Source organism: Mauremys mutica, chromosome 9, assembly GCF_020497125.1.
Source record: "Mauremys mutica isolate MM-2020 ecotype Southern chromosome 9, ASM2049712v1, whole genome shotgun sequence".
Classification (NCBI taxonomy): domain Eukaryota; kingdom Metazoa; phylum Chordata; order Testudines; family Geoemydidae; genus Mauremys; species Mauremys mutica.
This window is the reverse complement of record NC_059080.1, coordinates 82,787,121-82,811,595: the sequence shown is the minus strand read 5'-3', so window position 1 is coordinate 82,811,595 and position 24,475 is coordinate 82,787,121. Positions and strand designations below refer to the sequence as shown.

The 24,475-nt window shown below is 45.2% G+C and overlaps 1 protein-coding gene across 1 annotated transcript; it reads left to right on the top strand.

The window, feature by feature from the left end:
* The first annotated feature begins 18,441 nt into the window (after positions 1-18,441).
* LOC123376840 (P2Y purinoceptor 3-like) lies at positions 18,442-21,790 on the top strand. The gene is made up of 3 exons (XM_045029081.1): positions 18,442-18,507; positions 20,193-20,382; positions 20,745-21,790. The coding sequence occupies exons 1-3, from the start codon at positions 18,442-18,444 to the stop codon at positions 21,788-21,790; spliced, it is 1,302 nt and encodes a 433-aa protein (XP_044885016.1).
* Positions 21,791-24,475: the final 2,685 nt, after the last annotated feature.

Genomic DNA, 24,475 nt, shown 5'->3' with positions numbered 1-24,475 from the left:
TAGCTCTAGTTGTAGACATAGCCTGAGTGTAACTGAGGAGGTGTTACCCACAGCAATAACTAGTTAGTTTCTGGACCTGAATTTTGCCACCAGAGGAAACCTTAGGAGACATCACCAATTCCTTTCTCCAGCTGTTGGGCAAAGAAAGATATTCCCTAAAGCTCAGACAGTATAACAGTCTCACTTACAAGATCCGAAAGATAGAAGATGGAACAAAGGACAGCCTTCACGCAGGGCTGCCCAGAGGATTCCAGGGGCCCCGGGTCTTCGGCGGCGGGGGGCCCTTCCATTCCGGGACCCGCCGCCGAAGTGCCCCGAAGACCCGCGGCGGGAGCCCCCCGCCGCCGAATTACCGCCGAAGCGGGACCCGCCGCCGAAGTGCGGCGGGGGGGGGGGTCCCCGCCGCGGGGCTTCGGGGCACTTCGGCGGCGGGTCCCGGAACGGAAGGGCCCCCCGCCGCCGAAGACCAGGCTGCACTTCGGCAGCGAGTCCCGCTTCCCCCCGGCTCCCTCCTCGCCCGGAATCTCAGCGCCTCGCCGGAACAGCCGCAGCGTGCGGCCGGCGGGGCCTGAGCTCCGTCCCGCTCAGAGCTGCGTGGTGAGGGGGCGGGGCTGTGAGCTCCACACCGAGCGGAGGGAGCGGAGCTCCCAGCCCCGCCCCCTCACCATGCGGCTCTGAGCAGGGCGGGGCTCAGGGGCTCCGCCAGAGACATCAAGCGCTGAGGCTCCAGGAGAGGGGCGGAGGCGGGAGCCTCCGCTGTTCTCTTGGGGGCCCCTGCGGAGCCCGGGGCCTGGGGCAAATTGCCCCCTTTGCCCCCCCTCTGGGCAGCCCTGCCTTCACCATTGTGAAATCCTCTCCACTTTTCTTCCAAAAAGAAACCAAACATGTCCAAAAAGAAACCATATACATACTTAATAGAAACGGTGGCTGTTATTACATTTAATTACCACACTGAGGAGTTCCAAATTCAACAAGCTTTTATGAAATTTAATTATTTCCCCCCAGGATTTGCAGAGTAAAAGGTACCACTACTTTAAAATGGCTTCTACTCATGACAGCTTCTATTAAAAAACTACATGATGAAGGTGTACGCTGCTAACGAAGGGCAGTTTCTAAGTGAAGATCTGGGATACATATTCTGGTTTTACCTTTAGTTGAGCGTTTTCATTTAGTTGCTCATTTTGTCCATACAGAACAAAAGTGAAGAGGTTTGACACTGCATACAGGGTCAACTTTGTCCTGCATATAAGCCCATCAAGATTACACCAAGAATTTCTTTAGTCCATGGCACTGTCCCAGCAGACGCTAGAAAGACAGTGTATACTACATGCAGTGTCATCTAGCAGTTAGAGAACAAGACTGGGAGACAGACAGTGTGAGTTTTAATTGTACTTATGACATCAGTGACCTTGGGAAAGTCATTTACCCTTTGTGGCAGCTGCAAAAAATGGGGATAATACATACCAAAGGCATCTCCCAGGCCCTGGTACCCCCCTTCAACTAATCTTTCAGCCCTTTATTATAATCACCTGGCCCCTTCTCAGCTGGGTCTGAATCTCCTCTACCAGGCCCAAACACTTGTTCTTAAAGGGGTCTTCCTTTGAAGAGAGTTGGTTGCTTCTGACACAAAGAGCCAGATCACCCTACTACAGTGAGCAACTAAAGAAAACCCAAAACACTAAAAAGCTGCCATACAAAGGACAGTAAGTCAACTTTAGCCTCAACTAAATGGCTTTTCTTAAGTTCGCAGACCTAATTTCAATTTTTTGATTAACTTTTAACTCTAGAATATATCAAAGTTTTCTCCTTTTGGATGTTTGGCCAAGCAATTCCCGAACACATCCAATACATTTGACACCTGGCAGGTTATTATTTTAAACACAGTTTATTGAAACTTCAAAAGTTGATAGTGTAAAGACTTAATATGTGATTTCATTAAAAACTGCTAGCACTTAGAAAGATTACTGATGGCCGCTCACAACTAGGGGTTGATGTAATTTATAACTTGGGTCCACACAACTAATCCATTCAATCTGATAATAAACATCAATCATAGATTTTTATTGCAACATTTTGCAGTCTAAGTGGAAAACATTGTTCTTGAGAACAAATTAGGCATCCCAAAGTGACTCTTGCAAGTATATATTAACTGTAATATTCAGTGTTAGAATTCAATTGGATCAGTTATATATGCGCTATTGAAGCTAGAAAAAAATTGTAATTACAAAAAAATTCACAGAAAAAAAATTCATGCAGCATAACGGCATCTGGTGACTATGAGATCTGCTTCTCTACCAGCTTAATGACAATATGTACTTTCATTTACGTCTCCTATAGTTGTGAGAAAGTTAGTGTCCAAATATCCTGTGTGTCGGTCCATAACTCACCATTAAAATGATGCAAGATCCTATTATGCTGACATGCAGACTCTCTCATTGGGACTAATCCACATTCTACTATTCAACAATGGGAAAAACGTAGTGGTCAGACATAACACACTGCTGGAAAGGCTAAGTGCCAGAAATAATACCATTAAATCAGATGGACCCCATTAATATGGAATGATGCCAAACCTACTATTAATATAGATACTCTTTCCAAACCCAGCAAGCTATTTAAAAAGTAACTGGAATAATGATTTTCCCCTTCTGTAAATCAAGTATCGTCGATATTTCAGATTTTGCACTCAATGGAAAAAAAGGTATTATTTCAAAGTACATTTTCTTGTGGTTTTCTTGAAACTATTTCCCCCCCCCCAAGGTACAAAAGTATAGGGTATAAGATTACAATTATTTTAGAGTATTTATAAAAACAAATTTAAAAAAACCAACACACACACACACACACTATTTAAAGTCCTACAAGTTAACATCCACAAGGATGGAATAGTTGTTCTGCAACGGAAGAAATGAATGAGCAGATTCAGCAAGTTGTTGGGCGCATTTGCCATGGAAACCTGGAAAGACAGGTTACATTTCTGCTGTATTGGTGTGTGAGGGAAGATGACATTTATGATTAACAACCCAACAATGTATGTGTTAGAGATTAATGGCTTTTTCCAGGGGGTCTTTGTTTTTACTGACCACTTCTCTTAAGAAAAAAATGGGGTCTGAAACATTTGTCTTTAGGCAAGTTCCAAGACAGGACCCAAGTGAGACACTGACTTTTATGCCAGATTTTACTAACTAGCAGTCACATGAGAGTTTGAGAACTTTGATCAAGAGGCAAATTATGCAACCATGTTCTTCCATCAGGTTTTGGAGTTGAGTTCTAGGTCTGTTCCTGAATCAACTGAAGTCAATGGGAGTCTTTCAATGGACTTCATTGGGCTTTGTATCAGGTACTTACTTAGCCAGAGCTCACTCTGGACAGGCCTTTGGACACTGAATAAGGTATGGAAGAAGCAGAGTGGCTCTCCGCATTGAAAACAATCTTGGCAGCCCTGTCGTTCCAGCAAGTTAAGTATGAAATAGTAAGATTGGGTTTCAAACTACTAACAGAAAGAATGTTGGATCATAACCCCCAGCCCAGGACAAGAAAAAAAATTCAGATATCAGATAATTGAACAACTATCAAAAATAAAGAGAATATTTTTATTAGCCATAAGTGGTAGGGAATCAAGCCAACAGAAATGCATTGCTAAGGCTTTGGGGAATGTGTTCTCAAGTCAAATTACAGTCCACCGGCATATATTGATTTTCTTTAATTACCTCTACAGGGCATACTTTACTCCAAAGAGAATATCTTATATGAAAAATGTATTACCTTTGTGTCAGGCATGTAAAATTTATGAAGGCACTTTCATTCAGACCCTTATAGCCTTGCAACTCTATGCACTCATTATGGTTACTGATGATAAATATCTTAGCTGATCTACTCAAGGTGAAACTAAAAATTTTTTCCCAGTAAACTGCCAATTTCATAGGTAAGGCAAGTTTTAATATAGATTCACACAACTTTGTAAATGTTGCATTACTTTAAACCCAAACAATTGCTATCTTGGGATGGAAAAAACACAAGTTATTAGCCCATATTAAAGCAATGGATAAAAGATTTAAAGCTTCTTTTGCTACTGGAAAGATAGCACATTCTTTGCTTGACAAGACATCAAGTCAATCTGGTTCATTTTGAGTCCATTTAGTAACGTTATTAGGCATTAGTCAGATGATGGATTTCAAAAGGATATTCACTGTAGCAACATTATTTGCTTCCAAAAACAATAATTAAGTTAACCCCATGAATAAATTCTTCATTATCTTCAGCCCAAATAAGGTGACAGTGGAAAAAAAAATAGGAGAAAATAAGGCCCTTAGACAACACTCTCTCACCCAAAGGTAAATAATAATTTGCACATATATGGCACCCTTCATCTGCGAACCTCAAAGCAACTTACAAACATGAGCACTATGTGTGGTACTCTTTATTCTCATAATTATCAGTATCCCCATTTTGAAGATGAGTAAACTGAAACAAGAAGTAGTTAAGGCTAACATTTCTTTAAAGTGTTCACTAATTCTGGGTGCCCAATTTGAGATACCCAGCACTTATTTTTCAGAGGTGCTGCTGAGCACCTCTAACTCCCAAGCATATTAACTACAATAGTAGGTGCTCAGCACCTCAATAAATCAAGTCCCAGGTGTCTCAAGATGGGCATACAAACTCTGAGGAACTAAAAATGAAATGGCCACTTTGGAAAACTTTGGTTTAAGTGACTTGTCCAAGGTGAAACAGTGACTCATCAGCAGTGTCAAGAATAGAACCTACCAGTAGGATCCCTGCTTCTCAACCCATTGCACTAAACAGGAAGCCACATCAAATTCCATAAATCTGTATATTAAGCTTATGGAATAACTTACTAGGAGAGATGCCTGGGCTGCCGAAGGAAGAGATAAGGAGACTGGAGAGAAGAAAAATAGAAAGGTGGAAACAATTAAATTAATGCAGTTTGTCTTAGAGGGGATCAAGTTAAGAAAAAACTATTCCTTCTGATCTGTCACCTCCTTTCCCCCCCCCTCATGTTTGTTGACATCTTTCCACCACTGTGACCTCCTTGCACCACTGCTGGTTCTCACCACCACAGTAGAAATGTCTTATGGGGTCCAGCAGCCTCTTGGTCCTTAGCATCACCATTCATTTCCACATACTCTCATGCACAGTCAAGCTCAAACATCTGTGATACATTAATACAGAGGCCCACAGTCTAGCAGAGTCAGCTGAACACTTCCACACACTTTTAATGGTGCCCTACTTGGGGTGGGAGGAGAGAAGATAAAGAAGATTAGGAGGAAAAAGGAAGGTTAGCATGTGGGCAGAGAGCCAAAAGGAGCTGGGTGGGAAGTGGATTTGGCGTTTACAGGTTAAATGGGCATCCAGAGATGAGTGGGAAGGGAGAGGTGCAGTCCCACTTTTGGCAACATTTTCATCTCTTTCCTAATGGCTGGAGCCAACTTGAGTTGAGCATGCAACACTAAGTTCCGGAACAGCTAACTAACTTCAAAAAAGTGTCACCACCCAAAACTTGGAGCAGAAAATAAAGAAAAAGGCAGACAAACCAAACCAAGAAAGCCAAGACCAGGCACACATTAAAACTCTTAAAATCCTAAGGAAATTCCCAGACTAAATACTTTAAGGTAAGGTTAAGAGTATCTCTCAGTATTCTACCAGTAAAATTCCTTACATGAATGCTGTGATGGGGAAAAACACAATTACTAAAAAACCACAATATTCAGAATTAAGGGATTAAACTTGCAAGAATTAAACATTTGAAAGTAGCAAATTCACAGTTCAGATACCCCGAGTACCCTACCTCTGCCCTTGGAAACTCAGATTCCTTTATCCATCCTTTCACCCTACAAGTTACCATAAAAACTAAAAATGCATCTGAGAGGTACAGAAGTAGCACTTCACATGGGTAACTGAATTGATCAATACATGAGGCTTATCTGGGGACTTTTCAGCACCCCATGAGCCATAGGAGGCTTGTTCATCCTACAGCTCCAGCTGCCTTAGTGTCACACAAGATATACAGAAAGAAAGAAAAAAGCTACTTTTCAAATCCTTAATGGACAAATAACACAATAAAAGGAATTATTCCCTTTCAATCATTAAGGTCCAAGGGTGAAGTCCTTACCCCACTGAAGTCAATGGGACTTTTGCCATTAGATTCAACGGGGCCAAGATTTCATCCAAGTCCTTAGATGTGCTAAGGGTGTTCAGTACCTTGGAGGAGGTACTCAGTTTCTATGATGCTATGTGTCAACAGAAAACTCACTCAGAACCAGCTTGCTCTCCAGTGGAGACATGACACCAATTACAAACCAGTGCTCAGTGATGGACATTTTCCATACTTTGCTTGCAAATTATACAAGTATATTGGTGAATCAAAATGTAATTGGTAAGATGCAGATTTCTTAAAAAACTGTAAAGCTAGGGGTTGCATACTTTGTAGCTTGTATAAGATGAGCTTATTGTACCTTCCATTTCCCTACCACACACTCCTCATGTAACACACCCCTATCCCATTCACCTGTATTTCAGAGACTCCCTGCAACTCCTTTGAATCTTTCCATTGATGGGGGTTCTTTGTGCCCCATTCCCCTAATGCCAGGGGCTCTGTGCCCCTACCCCCCATCTCCCACCCCAGTCTCCTCTTCTGCTAGGAGTTCTGTGCGCTCCATTCCGTCTGGGTGAAAAGTCATTCATGGTATCAACATGTTAAACTCTGTGGGAAGGGTAGGCAGAGATGAGATAGAAGTATTGTTATGCTGGAAGTTGTTAATGGATGACATCTGTCAGTCTGTTCCATAAACAAGTGCAGAGGAGTATGAGGTTGTGGCTGCTCTAAATAGATAGAAGAAGCTTCATATTTCTCCCATTTTCCCCTCTTTCAGTCTTCCAATTTTCCCAAAAATCAATGGGAGTATGGACATTGATGTGTAGAATATTCCCTGAAATTTTGGAATTAATATAATTCAACGTTCAAAAGTTATGTTACGTATATACAGACAAATACAGAAATGCCATTGAGTTGAATACAAAGTATTTGCAAGTTGGGCAAAAAGCCCTTGAAACAAAAACATACGTTACAAAATAGGGAAGTTGGAATTACTAAGAGGGCAGACTTAGGAGAAATAAGATTTCTTAATTATGAATCCTGAACACTCTGAAATGTTTGGGTTTCTTGAAAGATGAACCTTAACTTCAAATATCCTGGTTTTTAATAGTGCTGGGGGTTTGGGGTTTGTTGTTGTTGTTTATGTTTGCTAACTATAACATTCTTGGAATATTTACCCATACATTACTAATATGGACTCTCAACCTTAACCACTTTATTGAAGATTTCTGCCTCACAATTACCTTTATGATGAGCTAGCCAATTATAGGAACCCTAACCATACCTCCAAGTGCACTACCCTTAGAAAACCAAACCATAGGGCCAGAAGCCCTACCCATAGGAACCCTAACCTTAGTTCCAAGTGCCCTGCCCTTAGGAATCCTAACCTTAGAGCGGGAAGCCCTACCCATAGGAACCCTAACCCGAGGACGGAGTGTCCTACCTATAGGAACCCTAACACTAGATCCAAGTGTCCGACCCTTAGGAACCCTAACCCTAGAGCGAGAAGCCTTATCGATAGGAACCCATAACCCTAGCTCCAAGTGCCCTACCTATAGGAACCCTAATCATAGAGAGGGAAGCCCTATCCATAGGAACCCTAACCCTAGCTCCAAGTGCCCTACTCTTCGGAACCCTAACTCCAAATGCCCTACCCATAGGAAACAAAACCGTGGGGGGGTGCCCTACCTATAGGAACCTTAACACTAGCTCCAAGTGCCCTACCGGTAGGAACCCTAACCCTGGCTCCAAGTGCCCTACCCTTAGGAACCCTAACCCTAGGGCTGGAACCCCAACCCATAGGAACCCTAACCCTAGCTCCAAGTGCTCTACCCTTAGGAACCCTAAACCTAGAGCGGGGTGCCCTACCCATAATAACCCTAACCCTAGCTCCAAGTGCCCTACCCATAATAACCCTAACCCTAGCTCCAAGTGCCCTACCCATAGGAACCTTAACCCTAGGACGGAAAGCCCTACCCATAGGAACCCTAACCCTAGCTCCAAGTGCCCTACCTATAGGTACACTAACCCTAGCTCCAAGTGCTCTACCCTTAGGAACCCTAACCCTAGAGCGGGGTGCCCTACCCATAATAACCCTAACCCTAGCTCCAAGTGCCCTACCCTTAGGAACCCTAACCCTAGGGCGGGAAGACCTACCCTTAGGAACCCTAACCCTAGGACGGGAAGCCCTACCCATAGGAACCCTAACCCTAGCTCCAAGTGCCCTACCTATAGGTACCCTAACCCTAGGGCGGGAAGTCCTACCCATAGGAACCCTAACTCTAGCTCCATGTGCCCTACTCTTAGTAAACCTAACTCTAGGGCAGGGCGCCCTACCCATAGGAACCCCAACCCTAGCTCCAAGTGCTCTACCCTTAAGAACCCTAAAAATAGGGCGGACAGCCCTACCTATAGGAACCCTAATACTAGTTCAAAGTGCCCTACTCTTCGGAACCCTAGCTCCAAGTGCTCTACCCTTAGAAACCCTAAACCTAGAGCGGGGTGCCCTACCCATAATAACCCTAACTCCAAGTGCCCTACCCATAGGAACCCTAACCCTAGAGCAGGGTGCCCTACCCATAGGAACCCTAATACTAGTTCAAAGTGCCCTACTCTTCGGAACCCTAACTCCAAGTGCCCTACCCTTAGAAACCCTAAACCTAGAGCGGGGTGCCCTACCCATAATAACCCTAACTCCAAGTGCCCTACCCATAGGAACCCTAACCCTAGAGCAGGGTGCCCTACCCATAGGAACCCTAATACTAGTTCAAAGTGCCCTACTCTTCGGAACCCTAACTCCAAGTGCCCTACCCTTAAGAACCCTAACCCTAGGGCAGGGCAGCCTCCCTATAGGTACCCTAACCCTAGCTCCAAGTGCCCCACCCATAGGAACCCTAACCCTAAGGCGGGGCGCCCTACCCATAGGAACCCCAACCCTAGCTCCAAGTGCCCTACCCATAGGAACCCTAACCCTAGGGCGGGGCACCCTACCCACAGGAACCCTAACCCTAGCTCCAAGTGGCCTACCCTTAGGAAGCCTAACCCTAGGGCGGGAAGCCCTACCCTTAGGAACTCTAACCCTAGGGCGGGAAGCCCTACCCATAGGAACCCTAACCCTAGCTCCAAGTGCCCTACCCATAAGAACCCTAACCCTAGGGCAGGAACACCAACCCATAGGAACCCTAACCCTAGATCCAAGTGCCGTACCCATAGAAACCCTAACCCTAGGGCAGGTCACCCTCCCTATAGGTACCCTAACCCTAGCTGCAAGTGGCCTACCCTTAGGAACCCTAACCCTAGGGCAGGAAGCCCTACCCTTAGGAACCCTAACCCTAGGGCAGGAAGCCCTACCCTTAGGAACCCTAACCCTAGATCCAAGTGCCCTACCCATAGGAACCCTAACCCTAGGGCAGAAACCCCAACCCATAGGAACCTAACCCTAGCTCCAAGTGCCCTACCCTTAGAAACCCTAACGCTAGGGCGGGAACCCCAACCCATTGGAACCCTCACTCTAGCTCCAAGTGCTCTTACCTCAGGAACCCTAACCCTATGGCTGGAAGCCCTACCCATAGGAACCCTAACCCTAGCTCCAAGTGCCGTCCCCATAGGAACCCTAATCCTAGGGCAGGGCGCCCTCCCCATAGGAACCCTAACCCTAGGGCGGGAACCCCAACCCATAGGAACCCTAACCCTAGGGCAGAAACCCCAACCCATAGGAACCTAACCCTAGCTCCAAGTGCCCTACCCTTAGGAACCCAAACTCTAGGGCGGGGTGCCCTACCCATAGGAACCCTCACCTTAGCTCCAAGTGCCCTACCCTTAGAAACCCTAACGCTAGGGCGGGAACCCCAACCCATTGGAACCCTCACTCTAGCTCCAAGTGCTCTACCCTCAGGAACCCTAACCCTATGGCTGGAAGCCCTTCCCCGTAGGAACCCTAACCCTAGCTCCAAGTGCCGTCCCCATAGGAACCCTAATCCTAGGGCAGGGCGCCCTCCCCATAGGAACCCTAACTGAGAAGGAAGCAGTGGCTTCCCGCAGGTTTGCTGGGGCATGGGGTCAGGGATGCGAGGAGTGCTCCAGGCGCCCCACGGCTCCAGCCTGGCCCCTGACCGCGGTTAGCCGGGAGTTGCGGCTCCGGCCCGGCCCCGGCTCTGGCCCGGCCTGCTGGATGCCCTGACTCCGGCCCCGGCCTAGCGCCCCAGTTCCGGTCTCAACCCCGGCTGAGCGGCCCAGTCCGGCCCCCCATCTCTAGGCAACGCGGCAAGTGGCCAGGGAGCATGGAGGGGGTGTTGGATATAGGGCAGGGGAGTTGGGGGGGGTGGATTAGTGTTGGGGCCATCAGAGGGCAGGGAACAGGGAGATTGTATGGGGGCAAGGGTCCCGGGGGAGCAGTCAGGAAGGAGCAGGGGTTGGATGGGGCAGCAGGGTGCCGTCAGGGGAGACAGGAAAAGGGGGTGGATCGGGCAGCGGTCCGGGGAGGGGTTGTCAAGGAACGTGGGGGGTTGGATGGGGCAGGAGTCCCGGGTGGGGGCATGACCCCCTCATGGGGTGAGGAGGAGGGAACCAGTTGTTAATATTTTGGTTGCTCATCACTGCACTTATGGTATGCTATAACACTTGAAATCCTTTGACAACTTTAGGATATAGGGCTCACAGACAAGAAAAGATCACCTCTGTTGTTCATTTTGAATACTGTGAACTCCCTTAAAAATACATTCACAGTGGGTGGGAAGAAAGAGGTTAACTTTTGACCAAATTTTCAAGAGGGTTCCTTCAATGACATAGAGCATTATATATCCGTACTAACAATCTGATTTTTTTCTGTAGTCATCTTTAAAATAATGTGACATAGGACTGTGTGTTTATGTCAGAACTTATTGGCATAAAAATAAATCAATCAAAATATAAGCTTTGTATTTAAATTAAGCTCTACAATCCCATATTTTTTCTTCATATTCCACTCTGCCTCTCAAATATATCATTTCTGACACGTTTCACAGATCATGACATCAAAATCTATTCTCACTAATTCTTGCTTATGAAGACTGGAAATATGCTTTTGTTCAGCCCTCCGTTACTGATAATATAAATTTCTATTGGCGCTACACTGAAAATGAAAATTTACAGTTCATCTCAAGCTAAAGGGCAAAAACATTTCAGTTTAAGTAGCAGAAAGTTTAATAAATTAAAACCTTGTTAAACGCTTCAAAGTTGTCTTTAAATTTAAAGACCTTTCACATCTTCTGTATTTCTCTGTTAATGCGTGTATGCCCCTAGGATGGATTCATTTAATTTACATTATTGTCTCTTCACAGCTGTAAAGAAATAGGTGACATCTTTATGTAATATACTGTAACAAACGGTACCCACAGCACTTACTTTTTATGTACGTCAGTTTGTTTGAATGAAACACATGTTCAATATTTGATTAGTATCAGAGGGGTAGCCGCGTTAGTCTGGATCTGTAAAAGCAGCAAGAGGCCACAGGACTCTTCAATATTTGATTAGTAATACTATCATCAGTTCATATCTTGACATTTCTGCTTACCCCAAAACCAAACAACTCAGGGGTTTTCAGACAAACAAGAATCACTTACTAAACTGATAATTCCATTTAGGAAAAGCTGGGAGAAGATTGTAGAGGCTGATCTGATAAGATGTAAGTGCCCTCAGCAGCCATTGCCTTACAGTCCTACCCACTGGCTTCACCGGTTGGGGCTCTTGTTACATGCAATCATTCAACAATTTGGACTCAGTTCTGCCAGCAGCTGAAAGAAGTTTAAGAAACACAGCCACGTAGTCAATGCCTCCTGATGTATACAAAATACAGTGTTATTGCCAGCCTACTCCCCTACTCTTAGGCCTGGTCTACACTAGGACTTTAAATCGAATTTAGCAGCGTTAATTCGAACTAACCGCTCAACCGTCCACACCAGGAAGCCATTTAATTCGAACTAGAGGGCTCTTTAGTTCGAATTCGGTACTCCACCCCGACAGGTGGAGTAACGCTAAATTCGACATGGCTAGCTCGAATTAGGCTAGGTGTGGATGCAAATCGAACTTAGTAGCTCCGGGAGCTATCCCACAGTGCACCACTCTGTTGACGCTCTGGACAGCAGTCGGAGCTTGGATTCTCTGACCAGCCACACAGGAAATGACCCGGGAAAATTTGAATTCCTTTTCCTGTCTGGGCACTTTGAATCTGACGTCCTGACTGGACATCGGGGCGAGCTCCGCAGCACCTGCAACGATGCAGAGCTCTCCAGCAGAGAAGTCCGGCCAATCCAAGAATAGAAAGAGGTCCCCAGCATGGACAGACCAGGAAGTCCTGGATCTGATCGGTGTGTAGGGCGAGGAGTCTGTGCTGTCGGAGCTGCGCTCCAACAAGTGGAATGCAAAGACCTTCGAGAAGGTCTCCAAAGCAATGATAGAGAAAGGATACAGCCGGGATGCAATGCAGTGCCGCGTGAAAATCAAGGACCTGAGACAAGGCTACCAAAAAGTCAGAGCGGCAAACGGACACTCCGGAGCCCAGCCCCTGACATGCCGCTTCTACGAGGCACTGCATGCCATTCTCGGTGGGTCTGCCACCACTGCCCCACCAGTGACCGTGGACTCAGTGGATGGCATAGTGAACCTGGACAGTTCCTCCTCGATGTTCGCTGATGTGGAAGATGAGGAAGGGTCTGTGGAGGACGGTGCAGGCGACAGCGAACACAATACCGCTTTCCCTGACAGCCAGGATCTCTTCATCACCCTCACAGAGATCCCCTACCAACCCTCCCCGGCCGTTAACCCGGACTCTGAATCAGGGGAAGGATCAGGCGGTAAGTGCTATAAAAAATAAATGTTTACATGTTTATAAAACAGGTATAAAAAAATAGAAATACTATATATAAAATTTTCAATGAAAAACTATATGAAAAGTAGGTCCACACATATAGGGATTGAACAATAATCCTCCAGGGACAATTCAAGAAAGGTCTCATAGAGGTCCTCGAAAAGCCTCCGCAGGAGGTTCCTGGGGAGAGGTGCCTTGTTGGGTGCTCCGTGGAAGCACACTCTTCCGCGCCAGGACATCCTTATGTAGATGGGAATCATCGCCTCCACAAGCATGGCCGCATATGGTCCTGGTCTCTGCAGGGCTTCCCTTAGCATCCGCTCTTTGTGACTCCGAGGGACCCGCATCAGGGTGATCTCGTTCATGAAATGCTGCATCTAATTAGGGCAATTAGTGTATTGTTACTGTTGTGAATGGTTGACTTTTACTTTGCATAACAATGACCCTCGCTTAACAGCCACATGTTGTAGGCCACATAGGAAAAGCACACATTGATCTTTCCCGTGCACTGGCGGGAGTGGCTGGAAAAGGGTCAGAGTATATGATTTCCAGATTGCCTTTAGCGGGAGGGCACAGCTATCCATTAACTGATAAGCAGAATGTACTGTAAGGCTTATCAGGACTGTCTGCTAGACGGATTCAGCTGTCTCTCCCCACTTGTCCGCTCTCCTGTGCAATGCCGCAGCCAATGAGAGCGTATTCCGAAATCTCGAACTTGTCCTGAGAGCTCGTGAGACTAGGTGCCCTGTATGGTCTTGTTCACAGAAACTGACTAGACTGTGTTCAGTGTTCGCAAACATGTATCTTTTCAAGGAAATCACTTCCTTTTTCCCATCACACAGCTGCGGCTCTTTCCCGGACTGCCCCGGCATCCCCCTCGCAGAGGCTGGCGCAGATTAGGCGGCGAAAGAAAAAGACTAGGGACGAGATGTTCGCGGAACTGATGGCCTGCTCCAGAGCCGAGGCGGCAGAGCAGAGACAGTGGAGGGAGACCCTATGTCAACAGCATCGCACACACATCGAACGGGAGGATAGGTGGCGGCAGGAAGACCAGCAGGCGACTCAAACGCTGCTTGGGCTAATGAGGGAGCAAACGGACACGCTCCGGCGCCTTGTTGATGTTATGCAGGACCGCAGGCAGGAGGACAGAGCCCCCCTGCAGTGTATCTGCAACCGCCCTCCCCCGCCAAGAAGTCCTGCCCCCCCCCCACCCAAAAGTACAAGACGGAGGGGCGGTAGGGGCCGTGAGAACTGTCACTGCACCACTGCATAGTGCTAATGTACCACACACCTCTCACGCTATAAATTTGTAGAAGTGCTTCCCTTACAGGCTCACCCAGTCCCAAATCCAAGTTTCATCCCCCCACTGTGTATTAGATTATTAAAAGCTGTTTGCTGTTATTCACTGTTTCGGTCACGTCTTTCGTGTCAGAGGATTTTTTTGTGTATGGGGGGGGGAGGGGATTTATAATTGCACGGTATAGCCTACATTACCAGGGTACAGACTTGGGGGCATGATCAACTGCAGGGCACACACACACACTGCAGTCAGTAGGCACCAGGGTCACTCTGTGTGGTGTATGCTGCCCCGGGTCATTCTGTGATGTGTATGCTTGTCCAGGGTCCTAGCGCCTGCCACCCCCTTAATGTTAAGGCACGCTGCCCTTACCATGCACTTCCACCGTAGCAATGAGCCTCTCCGCTGCCCTGAGCCCCATCAAGAGCCCTCATCCACGGACAGATACTCACCCTTCCCCCACACCCCTCACCCCTTCCTACGCCCAAACCCACAGCCCACTGCCGTCATCCAAACCCCTATCCAAAGAAGGCACCACTCGCCCCTTCCTGCAAACCCACCCCTTCCTGCAATCCCTCCCCTTCATGCACAACCACTTGCAACCGTCCCCCACCCCAGAGACCTATGTAGGAGCAGGAGGATGTCATTCCTCTATGGAACAAGCGGTCTGTACATCAGTGCACACCGTGCCCAGCACAGTATGCGTCCATGTTTCAACACCTGAACAGAAATGCAAAGTAAAACAAAGATTTATTAATAATGAATGTAACAATTAATTTGCTTTAAAACGTGCTTTGGAAGTGGGGGAAACTTTGAGAACGGGGTATGTAACCGCAGATCGAAATCGACACATACAGACACAGGCCCAGGGTCAGTTTCTCTTGAAAGCAAGTGGAGAGTCATAGGTTACCCTGCTCTCCGAGGAAACTTGCTTTCAAAGCCTCCCGGATACACAGCGCTTCCCGCTGGGATATTCTCTCGGCACGGGTGTCTGGCTGAGCGTAAACTGCAGCCAGGCGATTTGCCTCAACCTCCCATCCGGACAAAAAGGTCTCACCCTTGCTCTCACAGAGATTGTGTAGCACACAGCAAGCAGCAATAACTACGGGGATATTCTTTTCGCTGATGTCCGAGCGAGTCAGTAAGCTCCGCCATCTCCCCTTGAGACGTCCGAAAGCACACTCCACCACCATTCTGCACTTGCTCAGCCGGTAGTTGAAGAGTTCCTTCTCTCTGTCCAAGGCGCCTGTATAGGGCTTCATGAGCCAGGGCATTAGCGGGTAGGCTGGGTCCCCGAGGATCACTGTAGGCATCTGCACATCCCCAACCGTTATTTTGTGGTCCGGGAAGAAAGTACCTGCCTGGAGGCGTTTAAACAGACCAGAGTTCCTGAACACACGTGCGTCATGAACCTTGCCCACCCACCCAACGAAGATGTTGGTAAAACGTCCCCTATGGTCTACCAGTGCTTGCAGCACCATTGAAAAGTAGCCCTTTCGGTTAATGTACTCGCTGGCCTGGTGGGCTGGTGCCAGGATAGGGATGTGAGTCCCATCTATAGCCCCACCGCAGTTTGGGAATCCCATCGCGGCGAAGCCATCTATGATGTCCTGGACGTTTCCGAGAGTCACTACCTTTGAGAGAAGTTGCTCAACGATTGCGTGGGCTACTTCAATCACAGCAACCCCCATGGTAGATTTGCCCACGCCAAAGTGGTTCGCTACTGACCGGTAGCTGTCTGGCGTTGCAAGTTTCCAGAGGGCTATGGCCACTCGCTTCTGCACACTCAGGGCTGCTCGCATCCGGGTGTCCTGGCGCTTCAGGGCAGGGGACAGCAAGTCACAGAGTTCAAGGAAAGTGCCCTTACGCATCCTGAAGTTTCGCAGCCACTGTGATTCATCCCAGACCTGCAGCACTATGCGGTCCCACCAATCCGTGCTTGTTTCCCAGGCCCAGAATCGCCCTTCCACACCATGAACTTGACCCATTGCCACCATGATCTCCACGGCGCGGCGTACCCTGCTTTGTGAGAGGTCTGTGCCACTCTGTGAATTACTGTCCTCACCGCGCTGCCCGAGCCTCCTCGCCCGATTTCTCAGCAGCTGACTGTGGAAGAGGTGGACGATAAGGTGCGAGGAGTTGACAACGGCCATAAGTGCAGCGATGATCGCAGAGGGCTCCATGCTCGCAGTGCTGTGGCGTACGCGCTGTAACTGACAAGAGAAGGGCGCGAACAGATTTCCCGCCGGAGCTTTCAGGGAGGGAGGGCGTGATTGATGGTTCAATGACAACAGTTACCCAAAAGCACCCTCGACACATTTTTCCCCCAGGAGGCATTGGGAGCTCTACCCAGCATTCCAATGGGCAGCGGGGACTGCGGGAACTGTGGGATAGCTTCCCACAGTGCACCGCTTCCAAAGTCGACGCCAGCCCCGTTACTGTGGACTCAGAAATTCGAATTAGTGTATTTACTGTGGATACACAAATTCAACTTCATAAGGTCAAATCCACAAATTCGACTTAAGTAGATTCGAAATAGTCTTGTAGTGTAGACAAGGCCTTACATATGATCCAGTAAGGGGAAGTAATTAAGCCCCATGCTCAGCTGTCCTGCTGATGGCTAAATGTTAGTCTCACTAACCTTGTCTGCAGGATCAAAACTTTTAAGTGAAAGTAAAGCCTTCCACTATGAAGCAACACTATTAACAAAATTGACAGTGAAACAGAAAGCCATAGGAAACACTGCTATTCATGCTAAAAGAGATCAAACCATTCTCAGTTCTTTGGTATCATATTCATTGTCCGTTAGCTGGGTATTTTTAGTGAAGTAGAATAAGATGGTAAATAGTAAATGAGAAGTTAGAAAATATTTTATATGCAACATGATTAATAGCAAGTATTTTATTTTAGGTGCATCTTCGTGCTTTATTGAATCAAGTCAGATGGCTCCAGAAACAATTACAACTAACATTCAAGCCTATGTCCTGGGCCCGGAAATTAGAGTCAGAACCTTTTAAAATTTCACACCACTAAAATACTAACTGACTAAACAAGCTCAGAAGCAGCTAGATGAAGTTTGGTTGGTTTATTGTCCGCCCTCCCCCGCCCCCCATTTTCTTTGCATAAGAATTAAAAACCAACAGCTATTGAATATTATTGGTGCTAATATTGAGATTTCAGGATCCCACTTCTGATAAACAGTGGGATTTTTTTTACATGTTAAGTGCATGGAGCCTTCCATCCATTGCAGCTTTAAAAAATTTAACTATTGTTGTAGATTCCAGTATGAAGTCTGTCACTAATGCAGAAAAACTATTTTCTGTGTATTAATGGGCCACCAGTGACATCCAGTGGCTGGTAAGTCATAGAACACATAGGTATACACTAGAATAACCTGCCCCTCTGAGATCTTCCATTATAATTAAATCTGCTAGTCTAGAAACAGACTCGGTCTCAACTGCCTTATGAAATAGGCAAACTCCATCTGTTATATCATATGTCTAATTACTGGTTTGTTTGTATTTTATGTTAGGGATAGTAACAAGGGAATTCTTGTATCATTCAAAATTATGTCTCAGTGGATGGAATATTCGAAGTGATCAGAGGAAAATGTTGGTCTGAAAAAGTTGAGGTTGCAAACACATTTTGTCACTTAGATTAGATTAAAAACAACAAGTTTGAGATATGTACTGAGTCATCTCTAAAGCTGAAAAAGTAAATTGATTTCCAATACACTCTTCATTGTGCTGCCATCTCTTAATTATGGTGTTAAGTGGGACAAAGTAACAATGCCAGTCTTAAAGCAAATCTTGTAACATCTTTATTGGCAAGTTATTTTGGTATCTAAAAATTATCGACCAAAGACATTTATATTATTACATATGGTTGCACCTATTATGCACTAGCTACTTTCTAGCCATTCAAGAGAGAACAGTCCCTACCTTGAGGATTTACAGTCTAAGGACAGTCAAATAAGCAAAGAGAAGTTAGGGGAAGAGGAGCAACAAAGAGGGACTTATTTAAGTCAGCTACATTTGCTGTGGGACGATGGCAGAAGTGATTCATTAAGAGGGATTTGAATATGCACAGGTTGGGGCTTTGTAGACGAGCTTAGGGAGGTCAATAGGATGCATAGAATAGCTTTCAGAGGAGACTGGGTGAGAAGCTGACAAATAGGCAAAAGAGGGCATGAACAGAACACTAGCAGAACGGAAGGCATACGGGGACAACTTGAAGCTCACTAAGGAAGTAGAAGTAGGAAGGGGAAGAGTTATATAGAATTTTGAAAGTGGTGACAAGAAACTTAAATTTGATACTATAGCAGATAAGGATCTAGTAGAGGGATTCAAAGAGGGGAACAACATGATCACATGAATGGGAAAGGAAGATGCCTTGGCTATAATCTGAAGAGTGGAAGGGGACAATGTGTTTGTCTGGAACATCAGGGAGGAAGATCATTATTGTTTGTATTGTGGTAGCACTTATCAGTCTAGTCCTGGAGAGGGACTCCATTGTGCCAGTAGCTGTACAAAAACACAAAACTGAAATGTTGCCATTGTGACAATAATAGCTTACACGGTTTTGATAATGGCTATAGCCAAAATGATTGTGTTCATTGTATAGACAGAGCTTAGACAACAGACTAAGCAGGATTTTTAATGAAAGAGCAAAATCTAAGAAGCAACACATTTTTGATTAAAGTTCCTACTCTACATTTGATAAAAGGATTGTATGGCTCAGCTGGCAATGACAAGAAAATGGGTCTGTAACTGTTTTGCCAATATGTACGATAAAACCCATAACCACTGAAATCATATAGAATGGTTGCACAAAACTTTCAAGTGAACATGCTGAATTTAGCATGGCTCTAATACAAATACCTGCAGAGTCTAAATGTGTCCCTTTGCTGAGCGCTGTAGAGTACCAGGCCCTCTATGGAACATTCAGCCCCCCAAAGCCAACATCCCAGACTTACAGAATTAGTGTATATCACATGGGCTGGTCTACACTTGTTTGGGGGTGAAAAAAATCAATCTAAGATACTTTGACTTCAGCTACGTAGCTGAAGTTGCGTATCTTAGTTTGACTTACCTGGCCATCCTCACGGCAGCGAGTTGACTGCTGCAGCTCCCCCCTCGACGCTGCTTACTCCTCCTGCCGAGGTGGATTATGGGCATCAATTTGCAGATCAATTCATTGCATCCAGACAAGACGCAATAAATCAATCCCTGATAGATCGATTACTATCCGCTGTAGTGTCCATTGTGCACATCAGCAGCAAACCATACCATTCATGCATTGAAACACCACTACTGCTGCAAGAAAAAGGATAATTTTGGCCTTGCTGATAAGTACTGGAAACTGAATGAGCTTTAGCCTAAACTTTTAAGGAACTAAAAGGTAATATGTCATTTCTATCTCCTCTCTGCTTTGGATCAATTTCAAATAATGGAGGATTGTATGCATGTCTCCTAGATCATTGGAATTTTTACTGTTTTATGATATTCCACAGCTAATGCTTAATTGGGTATAAAACATTAAAAGTTTTCCTAATTTTCCTAATTAATCTTGAATATTTTCAAATAAGATTGACTAAGAGGAAACTGGAAAGTAGGAGTAAGTCTCTTTCCTACCTTTTGGTATAAAAACAATTCTATCTTCTTGGAGTGTAGTGAACATGTATTTCTGAACAATTATGAAACCTTATCCGTCCCTCAGCAATTTGGATCTATTTCTACATCAGTAACCACTTCCACCTGTGGCTAGCAATCAGCTTTGTTTTCTTTCTATGTCAAGCTGTTATGGTTAGGCTGAAAATTTGCCTCCTTTTTCAAATAAAGTACCTATAATACTAAACCAAACAAATCAGAAATTGCAAGCAGCACTCTATGCAAAATTTATGCTTCCCCCTGTAACAGTTCCATTGTAATGTATTACAGCAGGGCACGGTCACCAGATATCAACACCACCTGGGTGCACACAAGTCCCAAGTATACCTTCAGCATAGTCAGCTGCGTAAAGAATTCCCATCTCTACAGAAAGAAAAGGATGCCTCCTGCCCTCAGAAGAGTTTAGTGACTAGCACTGTAGCTGACTATACTAAATGGACTCTAAGAAGTAGAGGTGCTTGTAAGTAAGTTCTCAACTCATGCACAAGGTAAAAGCTGAAGACTCTTTCTTCAGTGTTTGCTTGTTGTTTCAATGTCTAGATTTGTTGCAAGTTTTATTTAATTGTCTTGACCTAGTAGTGTCTGCATGTGTCTTGCAAGCTTATTTTGCAGCAGTTGCCGCTTACTTTGAATCCAACTAATAAAGAGAATATGTAGCATTTCCATAGCTTCTTACATATTCTGGGAACTTTACAAACAGTAATTAAGACTCTGAAGCAGTTCTGAGATGGCAAGAGGTAAGGGTAGCACTTGTGACTGTACACTTGTTTCTATTTCTGGCAGGGGAAGGACATGGTTTTAAAGCAGTGAGTGGTGACTGAGGTGCATCCACCACGAAGATGCTGAACAAAACTCTGAATGATACATCAGAAGCAGCCCTGTGCCCCCTAGAAGAGAAGTATAAGCACATCTTACTCCCCCTGGCATACAGCGTTGTGTTTGTGCTGGGGCTGCTCCTCAATGGTGCCATGCTGTGGCTGTGCTGCTGCCACACCAAGGAATGGACATGCACCACTATCTACCTGGTGAACCTGGCTGTGGCTGATCTGCTCTACATCTTCTCTCTGCCCTTGCTCATCATCAATTATGCCATGCAGGACATCTGGCTCTTTGGAGAGCTGCTCTGCAAACTGGTACGTTTCTTATTTTACAACAATCTGTATGACAGCATCTTGCTGCTGACTTGCATCAGTGTCCACCGCTTTCTGGGGATTTGCTACCCCATCCGGTCACTGGCTTATAAAACCAGAAAACTAGCTATCATTGGCACTGCTGTATCCTGGATACTGGTACTCATTCAAGTCTTGCCCAGCTTGATCTATGCTCGCACTGGCTTCATCAATAACCGTACTGTCTGCTATGACCTGACTAGCCCTGACAACTTCAACAACTATTACCTTTATGGTATGGTTCTAACCGTGTCTGGTTTCCTTTGTCCTTTTCTTATCATTTTAATCTGCTACTGTTTGATGATCAAAAGCTTGATTCAAACCACTGGTAAGACCAACCTCACAAGCAGCACTGCCCGGGCTAAATCAATCCGGACCATCCTGCTAGTCTGCGGGCTTTTTGCACTTTGCTTAGCTCCTTTCCATATCACTCGTGCCATCTACCTTTACGTCCGAGTCCATCAGAAAGCTGACTGCCGTCTCTTACAAGGAGCTACCTTATTTTATAAGATTTGGAGGCCGCTGGTGGGCCTTAACAGTTGCTTTTCCCCACTCTTGTATTTTCTTTCTGGCCAAACCAACACAGTCAGACTCATTCTGGAACTGAGGCTGCATAAAGTGGATCCCCTTCCTAGGCCTACAGTGAAAGGTAAGGAGACAGTGGCACCCAGGGAGGCTCCTCCCCTTGCTGTGGAATGAAGCCTGAGGAAAGTGATCTCTGAGAACTTCCCTTCATGGCAGATTTACTCCAAAGAAGAGAGACTTTAGCAGTTTAAATTATTGCATGAACGCCTTTGAGGAGCTGTAAAACACTCACCTGCACTGATAAAAGAGATACTGTATAACAGCAATTCCCATAATGCTGAGACAAGCTTTGGAAACGAGGCTAGGAGGGAAGACTAAATATTTTACAAAGGACTAGAAGACAAGTTGTTAGCATTTCATGTCAAACAACAACAGCAGTTGAGAAATAAAACTAAACTGCACCACCTCCCAAAACAAACCCCAGATCTCCACTACGCACTATTCTTTTCCCAACGGAAAGGGAAGCCATATACACATATGGAGAGGAATAAGTATAGCTGAGAAAGACTCACATTGAAATCAAGAGGAGGTAGAGCTTCCAGTCATTTGTCACATACCAGTTCATACAATTTTAAAGCTGATTATACACTACATTTCCAAAGCCATTTTCAGGGATCCCTGTTGCTGTTTCAGTGACTGTGCCTACTACTACAGAGTGAGAATGGCCATCTTTTCAGAGACGATTCTGGCTAATTTAGTAGATTTTCATTATTTAACTTTTTTTTAGTGTTCTTTCATTAGAATCTTGATACACAAGCGTTTTGAGATGAAAAGCACTATAGGATAGTTAAGCACCAGAACAGGTTATGTAGGGAGACTGTGGAATCTGTTACTGGAATTTTTAAAAACAGCTCAGATAAACACCGGTCAGGATGATCTAGTTATATTTGGATCCTGCTGCAGCACGTGGAGTGGGGAAGAAAAGTAGGTGATCTCTTGAGGTCCCTTCCAGCCCTACATTACTATAGTTTTGTAAGAACTATTGTCAGCCTTCTATAAAAAAAAAAAAAAGCCACACTTAGTTAGATGAATAGGCAGAAAGCACAAGAGCTGTACAGCAGTGGTTCTCAACAAGGGGTATGTGTGCCCCCTGGAGGTACGCAGAGGTTTTCCAAGGGGTATATCAAGTCATTTAGATATTTGCCTAGTTTTTTACAACAGGCTACATAAAAGGCCTAGCACAGTCAGTACAAAGTAAAATTTAATAGACAAAATGAGAAAGCAAGCAATTTAGTGTACTGTGATACTTTTGAACTTTTATGTCTGATTTTGTAAATAAGTAGTTTAAGTGAGGTGAAACTTGCTGCACACAGGACAAATCAAATCGGACTCCTGAAAGAGCTACAGTAGTCTGGAAATTTTGAGAGTCACTACTCTATAGAGCACCATGGAACTGATTATATTAGACCAAAAATCTGGCCAATGTCTTGGCCAGAGATTGTTGATCTATTTCCAGTTGGATGTTGTCCCTGAAAAGCAGTTCCCCTAAAAAGAGGGTTTTGTATATTGAAGTGTCATATAATTGCAAGTTAGTGACATACACTGTACAGCATGTGCAGCAATTAAAGTCTTGTTTCCAAACTCTTCAATGCCCCATTGCAAAGACAGCTCTATGCAATAACCAAGTCACCAAAAAAAGCTTGAAGCATGGCTAAAAGTTAGATTGTGAACTCTCTGGGATAGGGACAAACTTTGTTTTATTCATTTGTACAGTGCCTGGTATGAGGAGACCCTTATAGGGATCCTTAGTGGGAAACAAAACAGTGATAAGTTTGTATAGTGCCCTCAGCCCAACATCCTGTTTGTCCATCACAGATAGAAGAGAAACCGAATAGGCATATTGCAATAAGATTTCATTAGCCAGTAGCACCCATAACATACGACATTCCATATATCATAACAGACTTTTCATCCCACAACAGACACAATTAGGAGTTGTATGTTTGACTCTAAAACAGCACATCCATTATGGAACAGAAAGTGTCCCACCAAAACAGAGAACAAGAGTTACGCAAGGCTATCAGTTTGAATTTTAACATCAGTAGTAGTTTCCCCTCCTGTTTAGATTTAAGTAATTTTTTTAAAAAATAAGACACCTATTCACCTGACAATGTTAAAACATAATAATATGGCCAGCAGAACTGAAAAAAAAACTTTAATTTGAGCAAGTTACTCAACCAGTCAACAAGTCAGCTACTGAAAATATCTCCTTTCCATATCCTCATCCTCTCTATCAACACACCCACATTTACCAAAACACCTATCTATTAAACATCTTTTGAAATGTGCTTACTTGAAGAACTCTCTGGGGGAATTGCATGTATTCTTACATTACTCATGGAATTGGAAATGAAGATCAAGGGGTTTCCCATAATTAGGAGACCAACTATGTTAGACTATTAGTGTCTGGATTGAGCTATTGAATAAAGGAAACACTTAGGTCTGGTCTACACTACGGGGGGGGGTCGAACTAAGGTACGCGACTTCAGCTACGCAAATAGCGTAGCTGAAGTCAAACTACCTTAGTTCAACTGACTTACCCGTCCAGACGCGGCGGGGTCGAACTCCGCGGCTCCAAGGTCGACTCCGCCACCGCTGTTTGCGGTGGTGGAGTTCCGGAGTCGACCGGAGCAGGTGGGGAGTTCGAACTATCGCATCTTGATTAGACGCGATAGTTCGAACTCCGACAAGTCGAACTCACCACGTCGACCCACGCAGTAAGTATGGACCTACCCTTAAAGATGTTACTATTTCTTTTTCTCCAGTGTTTAGGAACTGAATGACTCAGGATCAGCAATG

Bases quoted from the DNA above. Each gene is read 5' to 3' on its own strand.
- LOC123376840 (XM_045029081.1), top strand. From the start codon at position 18,442: ATGAACAGAACACTAGCAGAACGGAAGGCATACGGGGACAACTTGAAG. The intron at 18,508-20,192 runs GTAGGAAGGGGA...AATGTATTACAG, and splicing joins AGCTCACTAAGGAAGTAGAA to CAGGGCACGGTCACCAGATA. The intron at 20,383-20,744 runs GTAAGTAAGTTC...GTGGTGACTGAG, and splicing joins TCTAAGAAGTAGAGGTGCTT to GTGCATCCACCACGAAGATG.